Here is a 17,946-nt window from a genome sequence, read left to right on the forward strand (position 1 = left end):
GGTGAAGAGACAGGGTTTTTGGTTTGGTTTTTTTGTTTGTTTTTTTTTTAAAGTAGGAGGAACAGCTAGAACACAAGCTCAGAAGATTGCAGTTAAAAAGCCCAAGACACCTCGGGAAGCTAAATTCTACAATGCCATCCAAGAAAAACCAGAACTTTTTTATTGACTTAAACCAGGTTTTATTGTGAGTCATAACACAAGCTGCCAAGTGAAATATAGATGTCTTTAAACATATGAATCAATGAAGCTTTTTCAAACTCCGTGGTTTCCAAACAGCAATAATACATTTATATTTAAGATTACAAAAAGAACTCCCTCCAGAGAGTTCTGTAGCTGGCTGATGAGCTTTACAGTTAAATCAATTTAACTGAATGTTATGAGAACATGAATATGGAAATGGCAAACTGAAAAATGGAGCTATGGGCAATGCACATGAAGGGCAAGCTGCTCAAAGACGCTGCCTTGCAGTACGTCCAAGAAACAATCACAGAACTGCTCTGTGCAGCAGCCAGAATTTCAGAATTATGCTACTGGGGAAGGAGAAGAATAAGAATAAGGTGTTAAGGAAAAATTGTTTTAGTCTGGTACAAAGATTTTCATTAATGTCAGATGCCTTGGAATCAAGGTGCAAGTTATTAAAATGCAGCACAAGGTGCAGCAGAGAACACTGAGTGCAGCTGGGTTTCATCAGACACCACTGTGGGAAACCCGTTGACACGGAAGTGGTACCAGTGCCACCCATCACTTGCACCAGGACCCCCAAATGCTTCCTCCAGAAGGCAGAGCTGCTCAGGCACTTGTGCCGCACGCACAGCTTCAGGCACTGGTAGCCAGCAGCAGCCAAGAACAGCGCTGTTAAGAAGTCTGAAGTCTAAGGAGGGGGTAAAATGAAAACTCGACTTTCTAGTCACAGACCCAGAGCTCTCAGAGCTTGACGTGGAGCTCCCTCTCGAGGTTAGATACCACGCGGTATCAAAGACCCTGCTATACCCTCCTAACTGATTCCGCTCGACCGTGGCCCTGCAAGGCAGAGGTGGTCAAAGGCACCTCCTCAAACCCCCGTACACTACTCTGCAGAGAGCATTAGATGCTTTTGAGTTACAAGCGCTGCAATCTTAAAAGGCTGGTGAGAAGATAAGCATGTTAAACCCAAGAAGACAGACCAATAAGGCGCTTTACTTGCGCACACCTTTGGTAGCCAGTACAGGAGCATCGCAGGCAATAAAACTCGTTATTGTGAATCGTTAAATGGAACAATACACGCTGATGGTGAGAAACTAACAGCATTGCCTGTCTGTAAAGAAACTGCAACTTCACTATGTTTATTTAAGGCTGTTAACATCTCCCAATCTTTGTGCACCTTTAAGCTACTCTAAGCATCTATGTCCTTCCTAGAGCTTGATCCTCAAACCCTGATGCTGTTACACCACTTTCTTTGTTGCCACAAGCTGCTACATGGGCTGACACCTCTTTTTTAATGTGCTGAATCAGTGTTTGCCAAAGTTCAGAAAACTTAAACGGGTTCTGCTGAAACGTCACTCTCAAGAGCAGGATCTTTGCACAAGCTCTAGAGGGCCCCCACATGGAATATTTCAACGTGGAAATTCCTGAGAAAAGGGTTTTGCAAAATGTGTTGAGTAGTTTTTTTATCTCCTGCAATAGCTGAAGGTTCAAAATCTGACGGCCAAGGAAACCTTCAGAAGCAGTACAAGAGCCAACAGAACAAGCCTTGCCTATGGATGGTTGTACTTTGCTGCTGCCAAGCCCCCACTCAGCACTCTCCTCGGTCCTTGAACAGACATCCATGCTGGCAAGCCCAGTCAGCCAGGACCACCTCCGCCTCAATATTGTTGAGGCTATCCAAGCAGCGGGAACAGATTTCTATGAGAATCCATAACTGAAAAAAAATAAATATTCTTTTCCTTCTAGTCATACTTTTCCAGGGAGGGTCTCCCTGCCACTTCTTTCAAAGAAAGACTTTTAACCCTTTTTCAGCTCCAGCTGTGAGGTCTTCCACAGACTATCAGGGATCAAAGTCACATCATTTTAAAACTTGCATTCTTTGACAAGGCTTGTCGTTTTAGTAAGCTTCTCTATTTTAGGGCAGAATACATTTCTACTTGAATGTCTCAGAACAGCAAGAGAGTTTGTTCAGTTGTCCTTAGTGATTAAAGTAACACTAAAGAAGAGATGCTAGCTCTTCCCACTGTGTGCCTTGCTGTGCTTGAAGCACACAAGATCTTTCTCATTTCACAAATGTAGCCCTTGATTTGGTGCATCAGCTCTGAAACAGTCTTGCTGTTTTCAGATGCCAGGTTACGGCCAGATCACCTTCTAAAGCAACACATTTTTTATTAACCCTATGCACAGCCTCCCTTCCCCTACATTCTGTGAAGATGACAAAACAGGAGAGAACCAACAAAAGTCCCCACACTAGCTAGAATCAGATCTTATTCAATCAGCACAAGAAGCTTACAGAAATTGTCCATAACCCATCAGCTATACCAAATGCAAGACTACAAAGAACAGCCTCAGACTAGGACCTAGAAAGGGCCTCCCCTCCACTGCCAGAGGGCATCGACCCGAGTTCTAGCTCCCTACAACCAAAAGCTATGACAAGCTACCAAAAATATCACAGCCTACATTAGGTCCTAAGTAATATTCTAGAAGTAAAAGATGTTTTCTTACTTTTCATGGTGCCCTCCTCCTCTTCCTCTTCTGTGTTTATGACCATTGTACCCAACTGGGATTCCAAGGTGCCATCGTGTTCTATCATTGTGTTGGCTCCATCACTCATCGTGTTGACAGCTCTTATGGTACCAGTTTCATCTCCACTCGCCCTCACCATGGTACCTGAATCCGTTTCATCTTCTTCCTGTACAAGGATGCCATAAATACATTTTTATTGATAGTGGTGAAGTCGCCTGAAGAATGCCTGTATTCAAGGACACTGGCAAGTCTTACTAATTCAAAGATTTTTACAAATACACATAGAAGCAACATTTTGTTTGATGCATAGTTCTCCCCCGTCATCTCCAAACAGGTAATGAAAAGTCTTCATACTTTTCTGACAGCATGATAAATAAGAGAACAGATAAATAATCAGCAGAAGCTTCTCAATGCAGGTTGTATCTCATTTCTGACCTGGTGAGCTGTCCATAAGAGTAGATTATAATACTCATTCTGTCATCTGTGTTTCTATTCATGCTGTCGGTTTTAACAGTTGACCTAAACCCCCTATCTCTAGTGGTACAGTGCACTGAGGGGTCAGTAGTTATTAGAGAGCAACAGGTCTAAGTCTGCAGTGCATGTGGCACACTGAAGAAAAAACACCACCCTATTTTTTTAGGAGTCTGTCTTTAACATTTAGGTAGTTTTACTTGCTATAAACTTCAGATGCACTGAAGAAAAATGAACCAAATTTGCAAATCTTTAAAAAGGAATTAATTGTCAAAGTCTAGTCATTTTTTCCAGATGAAAATTATTTCTTATCCTTCCATCTGTAAACAGGTACTAATATTATAGAAGCTTGAATTATTGCTCTCAAGGCTCAAGAGACTCACTGCAGGGAAACACAAGCTCCTGAAATTCTGGTAGGACAGCTTCCTGGCAGATAGCTACATTAGCCAGAGGTAGTTGCATTAGGTGGGATGCTCATCCCTAACTATGTATGTGGCTAGGATTTCATGAAGAACAAGGTCAAAGTTTCTTCAGTTTTTTGGAAATGTCACCTTGGATGAGACGCTCATGTTTTGTTGTAAGGACAAAGTTCACAATTCTTTACATGTGATCATGGACTTACTGATCTGTATTAGTGTTAGATGGAAAACACAGGTCTCACACATCAAGCTGTAATACTCCACCTCAATGTCATTGAAAGAAAGTAGCACACCCGCCCATGTTCTGGTGTTCCACACATTTTATCTGTTCTGTCAAGGGCGTCTATGTAATCTTCCCAACCTCAAAACCAATAGCAAGAGGAGGAGAAAACTACACAAAATCTTAATGGAGAAAAAGTAATTTTATGTGGAGATGAGTGGGTGAGAAGTAATAATAAATTCGTCAGCTACACATCATTTAACAAAGGACTACAGCAGAAATTTCCACAGCACTTGAGAAGTGCTTGGGAACACTTTACTGCTAGTAAGACACAGAGTAGAGAAGCTTCGGGAAAACACACACACCAACAGAGACCATTCAAGTCCATAGACATCATCTCTCAGCAACGCAACTCCAGATCAGTCAGAAACGAGGAAGAGAGGGTAGAGACAATACTCTTAAAGTCAACATCATGGCAACGTGACCAATAAAGTTACTTCCATACTGAATAAACAGATGGTCCTAAACTGGAAAACTAGATGAGCGATGTCTTCAGCATAAATACTGTGGACCATGCCATTCAAGTTTAACCTCTGAAAAGGACTGGCATTCAATGCCTTTTCATTTCATTTATTCGGGCTGAAGCAGGCAGAGGCTCAAAAACCAGCTTTCAACATGCTTTCCATATTCACATGCTGTAACCACTGAAACAAGGAGCTCAAACTTAAATTCACAGCAATCCCCTGAATACTTGCCATGCCCTCACCTCAAGTTTCTGTCGGTTGCTCTTGTGTAGTAGAAAGTTTCTATAAGGGGGGTTCTAAAGCACAACAATCGTAAAACAACAAAACATACTTATATTATAGAGCATCACAGATGATATTATTATTTTATACCAGGAGAGCAATCTAAGACCTGAATTTACAACGACAAATTCTCATTACTGCATAAATAATGTAATCCAACTGGGAAAATAAATAAGAGTCTTTTGCGGATATATCAACCCTTACTTTGTAGACCTATTCAATCACTATATAAGCTAAAGAGTAAGACATACATGCTGGCTATCCCACTCAAATATAAAGACTGAGCAGGGACCAAGCATCAGGTTAAGCAGTCATAAAGTAGAAAACTTGACAACCAAGTCAAATCCACAGGCGATTGGACAAAATATTTCAAACCCGAAAACAAAGCAGCTAAGCTTTATGAAAGGAGCAAGAATTTGAACTTTGTACACTGTTACTATTAAATACTCACTGAATTTTCCTCATCGTCTTGATCTAGTTCACGCTGCTGTGCCTCTTGACGTTTCAGCTTGATATCCATTGCTTCATTAATCAAGTCTCGCAGAATTGACACTCCTTTGGCACTTTTAACAAATGGATGCTGAGAAGTATTTTAAAAACAAATAAGCACTGCATCCAAACTAAGATATAACAATAAAACATTGTTACTATGGCCTACTTCCAATCAAAATTAAGGTTTAACTTGATACACTACTAAAATTAAAATCCAACACTCCTGTTTGGCACAGGAGGAAGATCTCCCACCCTCCAGACACGATCGTGCCCCAAAGGCACTACTGCTCTCAGACCTTGGGCTCATTCCCCTCTCACAGCTCCGCTTGCCTCTTGCTGAGAACCAATTACACAGATCACCACCATGCCTAGACCATTCTGAGCAACCACTTTCATTTAGCCTCTGCTTTTTAGTGTTTTAAGAGGCAGTTTCCTGGCAGTGCTGGTGAAAATTTGAAAGTAAAAAAAACAAAACCAAACCAAAACAACAAAACCCCCAAAGTCCTTCAAAAGCAAAGCAAACAAACAAAAAAAAAACCACACACCCAGAGAAGACAAAGAGAGGAAGTTGAAGTTAGACTGGTTCTTAGAAAAGAACAGAAAAGATGAAGTTGAGTGTAAAAATTTTAAAATGAGATATTAAAAAGTAAAATCTGTAGCGAGCAGGAGCAGCAAGAAATGAAACCAACACCAAAAGACACGTAGCACTGCCTACCCTAGCAAGCCTTCTCTAGAGCTTATGTTCTTGTAAGAAAAGGCAGACCTGCAGAAGCTGTGTTGCAGTGGCACGCTGCTCCGGGCTCTTAACAAGACACTGTTTTACAAAGTCCATAAAATTGTCTGACCAGAGCTCTGGTTTCCGGAATGTTGGAGGGGGATTGGTAGGAATCATAAAAATTGCCTGAAAACAGAAAAGTATTCCAGATCTCCAAACAAAATATAAAGCTTTCCAACAGTACAACATAAATACACTCAAACATATACTGGTACTAAAGAATGAGTGATATTTTAAGACTGCTGCTTCTGAAGATTTTGTGCCAATATTACAAACAAATTTGCTCAGAGGGATCAAGTAGCAAGAAATCAGACTTTCCTCAACAGGTGCCTGCACTTCTGAACTATTATGTGCCCCAAAATGTGTGAATCTGCCATTTTTAACACTTAAACATTTCTGTTCGCATTAAAAAACCAAAAACCACCACAAACCACTTTGGATAATACAACTGAAAATATGTTTCTTCACATCCAATACAAGGAGCTTCAGCTATGACTTCACAGAACAGGACTTTCATACCCATGCTGATTCTCCTTCTCAAGACCTATTTTTCATTTAATCAACAGTACAAATAACTGACAGAAAACAAATCATCTACTCTAAATTAAAAACAAGATGGCACGTTGCTATGTTATTCAGCCAGCTATAATAGCAAATCCTTTCCGCAGAGCAATAAATTTTGAAAGGCCAGAGTCCTTACCCTCATCGGATGAATATCTGCATACGGTGGCTTGCCTTCAGCCATTTCTATTGCAGTGATTCCCAGAGACCAGATGTCTGCAACACAATTATACCCAATTTCTTGAATCACTTCTGGAGCCATCCAAAATGGGGTTCCTATAACTGTGTTCCGCTTTGCCATGGTGTCCTAAAAAGAACATGATAAAAATCCAGACAATGGCAACTGTATTAGCCACAAACGTCTGCTAATGAATTATCACCCCAATTATTTTCCGCTTGCATGCATGCACATTATTAGACTCAGCAAGACTGGGATATGGAGGACTGTAAAAAGGAATTGAAATGTGCCTACAGAATTTACAAATATCTTGAAGAAAACAGCAAGTGCTATTGCAAACCAATACTTAGATATAACAGCTTCCAAAGAGGAAACTCTGCTCTAATCTGTTGATGGCTTAGCATCTCATTGTTGATGTAAAGTTCTAAAAAACAGTTTAGAACAATTTTTTTAAAGTCTCCACAAGCACATCATACTCGCACACAGGTTAAACTGAATCGTACACAACCATCTTGGTTTTACTTACTGTAAGTTGTCCTGCCACTCCAAAATCTGCAAGTTTAGCATGTCCCTCTGTATTTAGCAATATATTTCCAGCTTTGATGTCCCTGTGTATCTTCCTCATAAAATGCAGGTACTCTAGTCCTTTCAGTGTCGATTGCACTATAGTAGCAATTTCCTCCTCAGTGAGCTAAAGAAAAGAAGAGTTACAGCTGCTGAAACTTAACACTATCGTGTTTCAGTTGTGTTTTCCTGAGATTCATTAATTGGCATTTAATTGCCTTCATTAAAGATTGCCATGCTAATGGGAAATTAGTCAGCCACCTACAGCATTATGTAGAATTAGATTACAACCAGCATATGTATACGCAGGTACCATATTTCACACACTATAACCCTCTCTCAACTACTAATTCTTATCCTGCAATAACCACAGTAAGGCAAAGTAGACTGGTATTCAGAATCGGTCTGAGTTTTCAGGAAAACCAACAAACTGAAGTCTGCACCACTGATTACATTATCTAGATAACCAAAACTCGATCAATGTGATCAACTTTCATTTCCAGAGGCACAAAGGGACTGCATCTCAAGTTACGGCCAGTGATTGCATCAGGCATTGAACACAGTGAGAATTACACCCAAACATCTCAGCATCCTTACGCTGCTGGACACACGTATTTTCCTATTCATACATTCAAATGAGAAAGAACGTACAGTTTTATTTCGTAATCGAATAATGTCAGACACAGATCCAGCGCCGCAGTATTCCATGACTATCCACAGGTCTGTGTTCTTAAAATAGCTGCCGTAGTATTTCACCACATGAGGACTGTGAGATGTGAAAAAAAGCAGAAGAAAACCAAGGGTCAAATACCAGTAACCAGTGTAACTGAATAAGCACAATACACTGCAGAGTCCCTAAGTATGTTTTAGAAATTCAGAGTTGAAGTGCGACTGAAACCCTGATCAAAAGTATTCCAAAACAGTCTGAACTTGCACAGGGCTACTGCAGTTCTGCCAAGCCTCTTCCCCACAGCAGTGCTCATCTGACCCACCAATAAGTCAGTTCAGGGAGCTAAACCGTCTGAAAATCTGTCCTACAGAAATAAGGAGAGATTAGCTTTCAGTCTGGTTTAGCTCCCTGAACTGGATTACAAGGTCAGTGCTGTGGCAAGCAACAAGGCAGGACAAGGGAATGAGAAACAAACCAGTGCAGTCTGTGGTAAAGCTCCTGCAGAGCACTTGCAACCACATGGAAACATTAAATAAGGTCCAAAGTTTGCTGAAAAACAGCTATCATGTTCATCAAGAGGAATGTTCCCCCACTACCACATACACCCACTTGTTTCTACAATTTAACCCACAATGTATTTTAGGAACCCAGGACAACCTTGGATTGTCTCTCACGGTCAGCTACCTGGCTGCCCCAAAAAACAAACGACCTAGTAAAGTGTATTGGTCAGCATAACCATCTGTCCTCTGGAGAAGGTAAAGCAGAAAACGAACCGAAAGACTGTCCCCTGATTTTACAGGAACAGAGCTAAGGAACAGCAGTGTACTTCATCTATCCTCTGCTGAATGTTTTCTAATGAAAAACTATAAAAATAGTAAGCCAGTCACACCACGCTGTGTCCCTTAATGCTTGCACAAAACCCACGATGCTCCAGTGATTCACTCCCTCTGCTGTTCATAACTGTGAGGTCTCATTTTAGGCTTTACAATGTTAATATTTAATTTCTTTTAAGAGACACCTAGTAACGCTTTCCAAGTTACACAATAAGATTTTTCACAAAGAAATTATTTTCAAGTTACATTTTGTTGTCTGCTACCAGTCACCTCCATTTAAAGATAGCGAGTGCGAAGTGCGGTAGAGTGAGTGACTGGGACCATAGTTTTATATTGCTAATGTAATTTATTTTAAATGGTTTTCTATGCCTGAAATCCATCAAAGTAGTGTTTCTTAACGCTAGATTCATAACAGCAGAAGAAATTAGTCTATTTTAAACTTTCAGCCTAGACCACACTTTGACAGGAGGTCTTCCACACCCATGAGCTCTTTATTAGCCAAGTTATTACAACACCTCTTCCCATAAGAAACATGCAGAGGCAACCCAGAGAGCCAACCATCAGCCCACAGAGCTGCCAGCAAGTTATTCTGAGGATGCCCAGATCAGCAGATAGCCTTGCACCGCACTAGAACCTGCACAGGCAGAACAACTCTGCCACCCAAGCAGATGACAGCATGTAGGTTATGCACATGCAAGAGCAGTCATGCGTTAGTGGCTCTCATCCACAGGCCCCTTAAAACCAAACAAACCCCCTCTTTAACAATTTTCTATGTCCATACCAAAACCTGTTTAGAAGTCATTGCCCCTTCAGCCATGGGAACTGCTGTTGTAGCACACAATCAAGTTACCACTGTTCAACAAGTGACGGCGCGTGGGGAGAGCTGCAGTCACTGCTCGCACGCTTGGCTCTTCGCTGGCAGCAAGTGCAAGGTTATTCAACTTAGCTTAATGCTCTCTTGTTGCAAGCTACATTTTTGTTGTCTTACCTTTGCTTGGATTAAGACTACTCAAATGGTCAGTTAACATGAGTCAGCTGATATGAGGTAACTTGATCGTACAAGTCCAGCCTTTTAAAAAACATTTAAGGCAACATCATGGCTTTTATTTGATTAAATGCCAGATCATAGACAATACTTTTCTTTGCATACCAATAATGAGTTTTGCAGTATACGTTTACCTGTCACATTGCTGCATTATGGATATTTCCTTTATAATCTCTTGCAGGTCAGATTCCACAGGAACTTGTTTAATTGCAACAACTTGACCCGTTTCTTTATGAATGGCTTTGAACACACTGCCATAGGAACTATGAAACAAAATATTAAACAAACACTGAATACAGTAACATTTTAAAAATGCAAACATTATGGTTTTGCTTTTTGCAAGTGCAGCCACCAGGTAAAAAATTAACTATCCTACTGCTAACAATGTTTTGTATTTTAGTGTAAATAATCAGCCCACTAAGTTCTAAACGCTATAATACTACAAATAAGTCACAGCACACCAAGACTGTCACAGGAGAGCTCTGGAAATTACGGGCATCAATACACTGCCTGTAGCTTTGCAATGGCCTTTTACACAAATCCAACAAATACAATTCTCCCTTCTTCCAGCACACAGTACCAGGTGAGCATCAGCAAGAACTACAGCTCTTGTTAGAGGGGTTTTGCCTGTTCTTGTCAGATATTATCTGTCTTTATTTCCAGCTTTTTTACTTACAGCAGCCAGGCAGATTTACAACTCAGCTTTTTCAAACGAACTACTTAAGAAAGCAAACATGTCACTCGCTGAGCATTCCCACACTGCTCTGCCTTACCAAGTGGCACAATGCATTAGTAGTTCATTTCCACCATGCAGACCTTCTGCAAGATGAACTACCATGGACAAACTAACAAAACCTCTTGAGTTCCCAAACAGCCCTATCAATTCCAGACTGGCATTTTTCAACAATGTTTGTTGAAAACCCCTACTGCTGAGCCGTGAGCTACTGTTTGAGTTGAGATATCATACTCTTGGGAAATAAATTCTTTATTCTGTTACTAACCAAACACCATCACTATGTCAATACATACCTTTGCAGTAACAGGATCATGACAAAAGTGAAAAATCAGAGACCACTGAGCATATAGCCATTACTTAGATCTGTTCTTAGAGAAACATACATTGGGCACAGTGGAAAAGAACACATACCCTTCTCCAAGCTTCTCTAATACATCAAATACTTCCTCAGGTTGCTTGGTTAAACTGTCTTCATCTAACTTCTTCAGCTGCCTGTGTATGTAACAATAGAGAAACGATTACATTTAACACTTTATCGCAGTTTGGGCTTTGTTGAAACAGAAGAATAAATAGCACCATTTAAACGTACACAAGGCTTAGCATGAGGTAAGTATATTTCACCTGACCAGGAAACTGAACATTATTAGTATCTGATAGCAAAGGTAACTACAGAGAATAGAATTTGACCAGGCACACAAATCTACATTTTCTCTTGGTGGAAACTCATCTCAGCAGCTATACACTGGTGGTCAAATTCCAACGCAGCACTGCAGTCTTGCAGCTATTGAACACAGCTGCTAAAGTTCAGTATCTTGAATGGAAGGATAGGCACTAAGGCCAGGCAAAAGGGAACAGCATCTTCCCTGATGCCTTAGCGTATGTGTGGAATATGTTCGTTCAGAAGGAGGCGGCAATAACAATCTCACCTGTACATTTTTAATATCAGAAGATCAGATTTCAACTCTGTGGGCCTGGACATATACTAGGAAAATTCTGTTGAGGGGGTGGCAGGAGGATATGGGGTGCATGGGGGGAAAAGGAAACTGATACCAGACTCTTTCAGGATCTTAATGCTGTTTGGTCCACTCCTCTTAAATGCATTGCTACCAACAGCTGAAACACTTCCTAGGGAAATGTGATGCACTGTGATCCTTCACCTAGCCCCTCTCACCCCAAGTACAACTTTCAAGGAGATTCTGTACACAAAGCAACAAGATGATCAACCACATTTCTTTCAGTCCACCTCTACCACACCAGAGATCTGTTCGAAACCTCTTGAAACAGCTAAGGATGACATAAAAAAAAAAAGTTCTGAAAACAAAGTATTTACTGTCAAAAAAACAGTATCCAATAGCCCATAAATAAGTGCTCTTTCCTTTTCACAAAAATGAAATAAAAATCTGAAACAATAAAAAACAACAGAAAAACACCCAAACAAAAACCCTCCAACTCCCCAAACCAGCTCATACAAGGTTTTCAAACACAGAAACGTATTGGTCTCCGAGTTTTCAGAGCTTACTGGTCTTGCAGCGAGCGGTGTTTAAAGTGAAACAAGTGGGGTCACCTGCAACTGCAAATTACTGCTGAAAGCTCTTCCTGCTGCTGCTAAAGATCACAACTCCAGCCACAGGCATATTAATTTCTATACTAAATAATTTATTTCCCAAATTTCTTCAGAAACAGAGTGAGATCAAACGCATTGATCCCTGGCTATTACGTTTATGTACAAGAGCCATACAGGAGGAGCAGCTCACACATGGAGTACATACAATGGCTTCCTGAAGCAAAGGAAATGTTATAAAGACGACTCAGGAAGTGGTGAAATACTGAAAGTAGTCACTAGCTTCCCTGCAAAGATAAGCACTGGCCAAAAGAATATTGCTTGTCCTCGTAAAAAAGTGGAGGGAGGAAGGTGTGGGAAGAAGAGAAAAGGGGGAAAAAATATATGTATCGGTAACCGCACAAGCTGCCATTTCCAAGCAGCCCAAGAAGTGGCGATGCGAGAGGCAGATGCTTCTTGCTTAAGTTGACACCTAAAGTCTCTATATAAAAAAAGTCATTTCATACCCCCAAACACAGTAACTAGACAACTACTGTGCTTGCATCATACTGGCCCGCTCCTGCTGTCAGAACCTCTCCCTCGGTACCGCACACGGGCATACCGGCCGTACTCTCACCCAGGCTGTCACTCAGATCCAACCTGAATCGCCTTCCAGTTAAACACGGCCGTAAGCAATTACAGAATAAAGCCAGACTCGCTTATTTTAACGGAACATACATCGCTGTTTTGTTTAACAAAAAAAGAAAAAAGCCATGTCACTGAAGGGCAGAGCCAGCGGCTTCCTTTGCTCGCCGCCGCAGCGCTCCCCGGGACCGGCTGCGGGGAGCTGATAGCGCCCACGGCCCCGCACCGCGGTCCCAGTGCCGCCCACGCCCGGGACGACGCCGGCACCGGGACCCCTCACTCAACCGGGCCCAGCAGGCAGGCGGCAGCGCCCGGGCACGGCACCGGGAGGCTGCAAACCTGCGCGGCACTCGCCCTGAGAGAGAGGGGACGGTGCGTTACCGGGGGCTCTGAAGCAGCACGGGTCAGCACAGCTCCGTAAACCGGCGTGAACCCCCGCAGCGACCGATGCTTCAGTTTAAGCGGTTTCCCCGCCAGCGGGGCTCGGCGCTGCCGCAGTGCGGGGCCTACCGGTGCTGCCCGGTCCGCCCCGGCGCGAAGCGGCAGCCGCCCGCAGCCCCGACGCTCCTCCAGCCACCGCCCGCCTGCCCGGGCCGACGCGCGCCGGGAGCGCCCCGGGGAGCGGCAGGGCAGGAGCCCCGGAGCCGTCCGCGCCGCTCCCGCCAGGCCCCATGCCAGCACCCCTCAGGCTCAGGACGCGCCGGCAGCACACCCGGGGCCGGCCCCCGCAGGGGCTCCCCCCGTCACTTACCGGCGCGGGTTCCGCAGCTGCACCGTCTCCATGGCGCTGCGGGACAGCAGTCACTCAGCCGGCCACTCCCTCACCCCGCCATGGCAGCCCGCCGCACAGCCACTTCCGCCCGCCGCCGGAAGTCAGCGGGGAGCGCCCGCCCCGCGCCCGGCCGGGAGGGGCGTGGCCCCGCCCCCGCACAGTGGGCGTGGCCCGGCGCGGTCCCGGCCCGGCGCGGGCGGCAGCGGCGCGATGGCAGCGGAGCCCAGCGCCAGCTCCCTGCGTCGGGCCGGCAACGAGGAGTTCCGCCGCGGGCAGTACGGGCCGGCCGCCGCGCTCTACACCCGTGCGCTGGCGCTGCTGGAGGCTGCAGGTACGGCGCGTCCCGGGGCTGGGCCGGGCCGGGCCGAGCGGACCCCGGCTGAGCCCCTCTCCCGCTTTGTCCCGGCGCAGGGGAGGCCGCCGCGGCGGAGCGGAGCGTGCTGCTGGCCAACCGCGCCGCCTGCCGCCTGAAGGAGGGCGCCTGCGACCTCTGCGTCGCCGACTGCAGCAGGTGAGCGGGGCCGGGGGGCGGCGGGGCCGGGGGGCGGCGGGGCCGGGGGGCGGCGGGGCCGGGGGGCGGCGGGGCCGGGGGGCGGCGGGGCCGGGGGGCGGCGGGGCCGGGGGGCGGCGGGGCCGGGGGGCGGCGGGGCCGGGGGGCGGCGGGGCCGGGGGGCGGCGGGGCCGGGGGGCGGCGGGGCCGGGGGGCGGCGGGGCCGGGGGGGCTCGCTCGGTGCCATCCTGCCGGCGGGCGGCGAGCCGGGGACGGTGCCAGCCCCGGGGCAGCGGCCCCGCGCCGTGCCCGCCCTCAGGCGGCGGCGGGCCGCGCTCTCCCTCTGCTGCAGCGCCCTGGCCCTGGTCCCCTTCGCCATCAAGCCCCTGCTCCGGCGGGCCGCGGCCTACGAGGCCCTGGAGCGGTACGCGCTGGCCTACGTGGACTACAAGACGGCGCTGCAGGTGGACTGCGCCGTGCAGGCGGCGCACGACGGCGTCAACAGGTACCGCTGGGCGCTGCCCCGGGGGGGCGGGGGGTGCCGGGGGGCCCGGCAGCTCCGCCGCACCGGGAGCCGGCTGGGTCCCTGGTGCGGGAATGGAGCGGCTGGCCGGGCTCCCTTCGCCTGCCGGCTCCTTCCAAGGTGCTGGCTGAGGGCTGGGGGTGATGGGGGTGAATGCGCTGGGGCTGCTGCTGCTGCGTTACTCGCTGCCAGGTTTAAAGGACATAACAACCTACAGGTTGCAGTGCCCCATCCCTCAGCCCTCCCCGTGCTGCTGTAGCCCTTCTCTCCCTGGAGCTGCCTGCATCGCCTCACCACTTGCCAGACTGAGGAGCGACACACACGTCTCGCCCGAGCACTGAGAGTCCCAGCCCTTGTTCTGTGATATTATTAGCCCTGCTGACAGGAAGAAAGTCCTTTTATTCATGTCCTGTCTGTAGAAGGAGCTTAGGTTAGATGCATGGAAAGGGATTAGTGGGGAGATGCTGGCCTCCCTCAGTACATGCGACAGTTTACAGAGTGACCTTACTGGCTGCCACCCATCCAGCCGACCACGAGGTGACTGCCAGCCATCTCTTCCAGGATGACTAAAGCCTTGCTGGAGAAGGATGGTGTGAACTGGCGCCAGAAGCTCCCACCAATCCCCACAGTCCCCATTTCTGCCCAGACGAGGTGGAGCGTTCCTTCTGCCGGGGCAAACACCCCTCCTGCTGCTGCGCCACAGGGAGAAGCAGGTGAGAGCGTGCCCTTGGGCTGGGTAGGGAGCCCTGTAGCTCCGAAGGGTGACAAACAAGGCAGCTGCCATACCTGCTCTGTGTGTCTGCAGTTGGGGCCGAGGCCTGGAGAAACCTGCGCCTGGTTCTGCCACAGCCTTTTTCAGTGGATTCTGGATCCTTTGATTTCTCTGTCTTGCCCCTGGTATGGGGATATTTGCCTTCTGAGAGGCTGCGCTGATCTTATCAGTTTTATAGTGTTCTGTATTCCTACATGCTGTTTCCAGACCGGATTGCTGCTGGCACGGAGAGAGCTCGAACTCTGAAGGAAGAAGGAAATGAACTCGTAAAGAAAGGAAACCATAAAAAAGCAGTTGAGAAGTACAGTGAGAGTTTAAAGCTCAGTCAGGAATGTGCAACTTACACCAACAGGTACTACTGAGCTCTTTGCCCAAATACTTCTTGGCCCTTTATAAAAGCCACCATGGTACTTCTGACAGAGCTGCCTGATGTTTGCTCCCAAACAACTGAATAAAACCAATACACCCACACATGTTCACCCCAAGTGCAGTCCTCCCTGTAGCTTGTATAACATTCTTTGATCATGTATTGCAAAAACCCTCGGAGACACTCAGCTTAGGGCTGCTAAGGGCTTTCTCTCTTTAATGCTTGTCTGCCAGGACTGGGGTATTTTGAGTAGTGTCTGTTGCCCCATGAACCACAAACTGCAGGCTGCTATACTTACAGACTCAAAGTACGTCTAAGGCAGTTGCAGCAAGCAGAACATGTTCTGGACTGGTATAGATAGGAACCTGCATCCTTGAAGTGCAAGTACTTGGCTTTAGAGCAGGTTGCTCTAAAAATCCTTTTTTTTTTTTTTCAGACTGAAAAAACTTTTCCTTTTTTCTCCTCTCAACTGAAACAAACTTGAGCTCAATAAGTATGATGACTTTGTGCTGCACTGGGGTTGGCTGAGCTGTGCTGTGCCTGATGCAGCAGTAAATGCTGCTTTTAGCCAAAGGTCTCTAACCAGGTGTCTGTATTGCAGAGCTCTCTGTTACTTGACTCTGCAGCAGTACAAGGAAGCCGTACAGGACTGCACGGAAGCTCTGAGGTTAGATCCTAAAAACATTAAGGCACTCTACAGACGTGCTCAAGCACTTAAAGAATTGAAGGTAAGTAAAAAAGGAGTTTTTCAACTGTTTTAGGCTAGGACTAGAAGCCTGTTCATGCATGATCAGGGCTAGAGATGCCCTTTAGAACTTGTTTCTGTGCTAGACAATGTCTGCCATCAGATGTTGAGTGAGATCTATATGGACTGAGGGCGGATTTTCTTTCACATCACTGTTTGCTCTTTGGATCTCATGAGTTTCTGAGCATCAGGTCCTGTTTCTAGAGATGCTGAAAGCACCTATTTGTTGCATTGAGCGTTAGGTTTTTGTGTCTGGTGAGAGTCTGCAGGGTATACCAAATGACATATTGTATTGGTGTTGGACTCGGAACCCAGTCAAGTGATGGAACTGTCTTCTCAGTCCTAGTTTAAGCAGGCTAGTTTAGAACAGCTACATCAATGCCAGTGCTTTAAAGAATTACAGGGAGGGAGTCACAGGTTTAGTTGTGTTGCCTTTGCCTCTGTTGCTGGGTGGTAATTCTGCAGCCTTAGACTGCATTTTGAATGCACTAACACTTAAAAATACTCTCCTTCTAGGATTACAAATCAAGCATTGCTGATATCAAGAGCTTGTTGAAAACTGAACCAAAGAACACAGCTGCACTGAGATTACTGCAAGAACTGAACACAGCCTAGGGTAACCAAACAACAACAAAAGCTTCGTTTCCCACTGCAGAAGAAAGCTTTTTTCTTTCCGCTGTTGTTACAGGGACCAATCTTAATGCAGGATCGGTACTGAAATCTGTCTTCCACTGCTGCTGAGATGTAACAGGTTCCGTATCAGCACAATGAATGTTAAGACACACAATCTGTATCAAAATCTATTATCTGGCTCTAAGGTCATTTAAAGTTTTAATGCCACTCCCTGAGAGGCATATAGGTTAACTTGCCTGTAACTGCTGGCCTCAGGGACTCTTTCCACGTTGGCCAAGATGCATGTAAAGTGGCTATTCTCTTCCTGAAGAGCTACAGAGGGGTTTTTTTGTCCTTATTCAGGTGACAGTTCTGCATTTGTGCTGCTATTACTCAAATAGGGTTGCTGCAGGAACTACTGCAGTTGCCTTAGCACCATGTACCCTTTTTGTAACAGGTACAGTTACTTGTGCAGGACTGAGCTTGTTCCCTCTCCCGCTTGATGCCTGCTGGCCCTCAGCTGAATTTGTGCTGCTTAGCGTGGCTAGGCAGATGTTTACAGTAGCAGCTTGCTTTTAATTTTTCTGCACATTTAAGAAAACAGCAGCAAGTTAAGCCTGCCTTGTTACACTGTGCACTACTTCTTTCAGATTCTGGGTGCTTTGGAATTCTACAATTGTTTTTTGGTTTGTTTTTTGAAAACCACTTTAGCTCCTCTGTGCCTTTTGGAGCAGTTGCTATGGGGTGTTACAGGGAAGAGGATGGCCAGTAACATCCCAGCTGAGGTCTGGCTTACTACTTCAATGCATGTTTATACTTTCTGATCTTCTCCTTATCTGGTATTGATGGCACTGACTTAAAATGAGATATTTGGAGTTATTCTATGAACCATGAAAACCAGTTCTCATTAAAGCCATGTTTATTTTCACTTTAGAGCTGTGGTGTTTTTTTACATGATGGATAGTATAGGGGAACTGGAACACTTTTATAACCACTTCATG

At 45.8% G+C, this 17,946-nt stretch overlaps 2 protein-coding genes across 3 annotated transcripts in view; one reads left to right on the forward strand and one right to left on the reverse strand.

The window, feature by feature from the left end:
• Nucleotides 1-13,561, reverse strand: part of STK4 (serine/threonine kinase 4) — a 46,566-nt gene extending 33,005 nt beyond the window's left edge. For both annotated transcript variants that reach the window (XM_056354194.1, XM_056354193.1), the window contains exons 1-9: nt 13,416-13,561; nt 10,891-10,971; nt 9,878-10,006; nt 7,847-7,961; nt 7,158-7,322; nt 6,593-6,760; nt 5,881-6,018; nt 5,077-5,205; nt 2,689-2,875 (exon numbers count right to left, since the gene is read on the reverse strand). In XM_056354194.1, the coding sequence (XP_056210169.1) occupies nt 2,689-2,875; nt 5,077-5,205; nt 5,881-6,018; nt 6,593-6,760; nt 7,158-7,322; nt 7,847-7,961; nt 9,878-10,006; nt 10,891-10,971; nt 13,416-13,447 (1,144 nt within the window). In that variant the 5' untranslated portion in view covers nt 13,448-13,561. The remainder of the gene's footprint in view (nt 1-2,688; nt 2,876-5,076; nt 5,206-5,880; nt 6,019-6,592; nt 6,761-7,157; nt 7,323-7,846; nt 7,962-9,877; nt 10,007-10,890; nt 10,972-13,415) is intronic.
• Nucleotides 13,562-13,593: 32 nt separating this feature from the next.
• TOMM34 (translocase of outer mitochondrial membrane 34) lies at nt 13,594-17,878 on the forward strand. The gene is made up of 7 exons (XM_056354202.1): nt 13,594-13,767; nt 13,848-13,947; nt 14,279-14,431; nt 15,011-15,162; nt 15,429-15,573; nt 16,190-16,316; nt 16,850-17,878. Exons 1-7 carry the CDS (start codon nt 13,647-13,649, stop codon nt 16,946-16,948), a joined length of 897 nt encoding a protein of 298 aa, XP_056210177.1. The 5' UTR covers nt 13,594-13,646; the 3' UTR covers nt 16,949-17,878.
• The last annotated feature ends 68 nt before the right edge of the window (nt 17,879-17,946 follow it).

The sequence above is a fragment of the Falco biarmicus genome, chromosome 10 (assembly GCF_023638135.1).
Source record: "Falco biarmicus isolate bFalBia1 chromosome 10, bFalBia1.pri, whole genome shotgun sequence".
NCBI lineage: Eukaryota > Metazoa > Chordata > Aves > Falconiformes > Falconidae > Falco > Falco biarmicus.

What these genes read in the sequence shown, in the direction of transcription:
- TOMM34 (XM_056354202.1), top strand. Translation starts at nt 13,647, where the DNA reads ATGGCAGCGGAGCCCAGCGCCAGCTCCCTGCGTCGGGCCGGCAACGAG. An exon ending in GGCGCTGCTGGAGGCTGCAG is followed by an intron (nt 13,768 to 13,847) that starts GTACGGCGCGTC and finishes GTCCCGGCGCAG; the next exon opens with GGGAGGCCGCCGCGGCGGAG. An exon ending in GCGCACGACGGCGTCAACAG is followed by an intron (nt 14,432 to 15,010) that starts GTACCGCTGGGC and finishes CATCTCTTCCAG; the next exon opens with GATGACTAAAGCCTTGCTGG.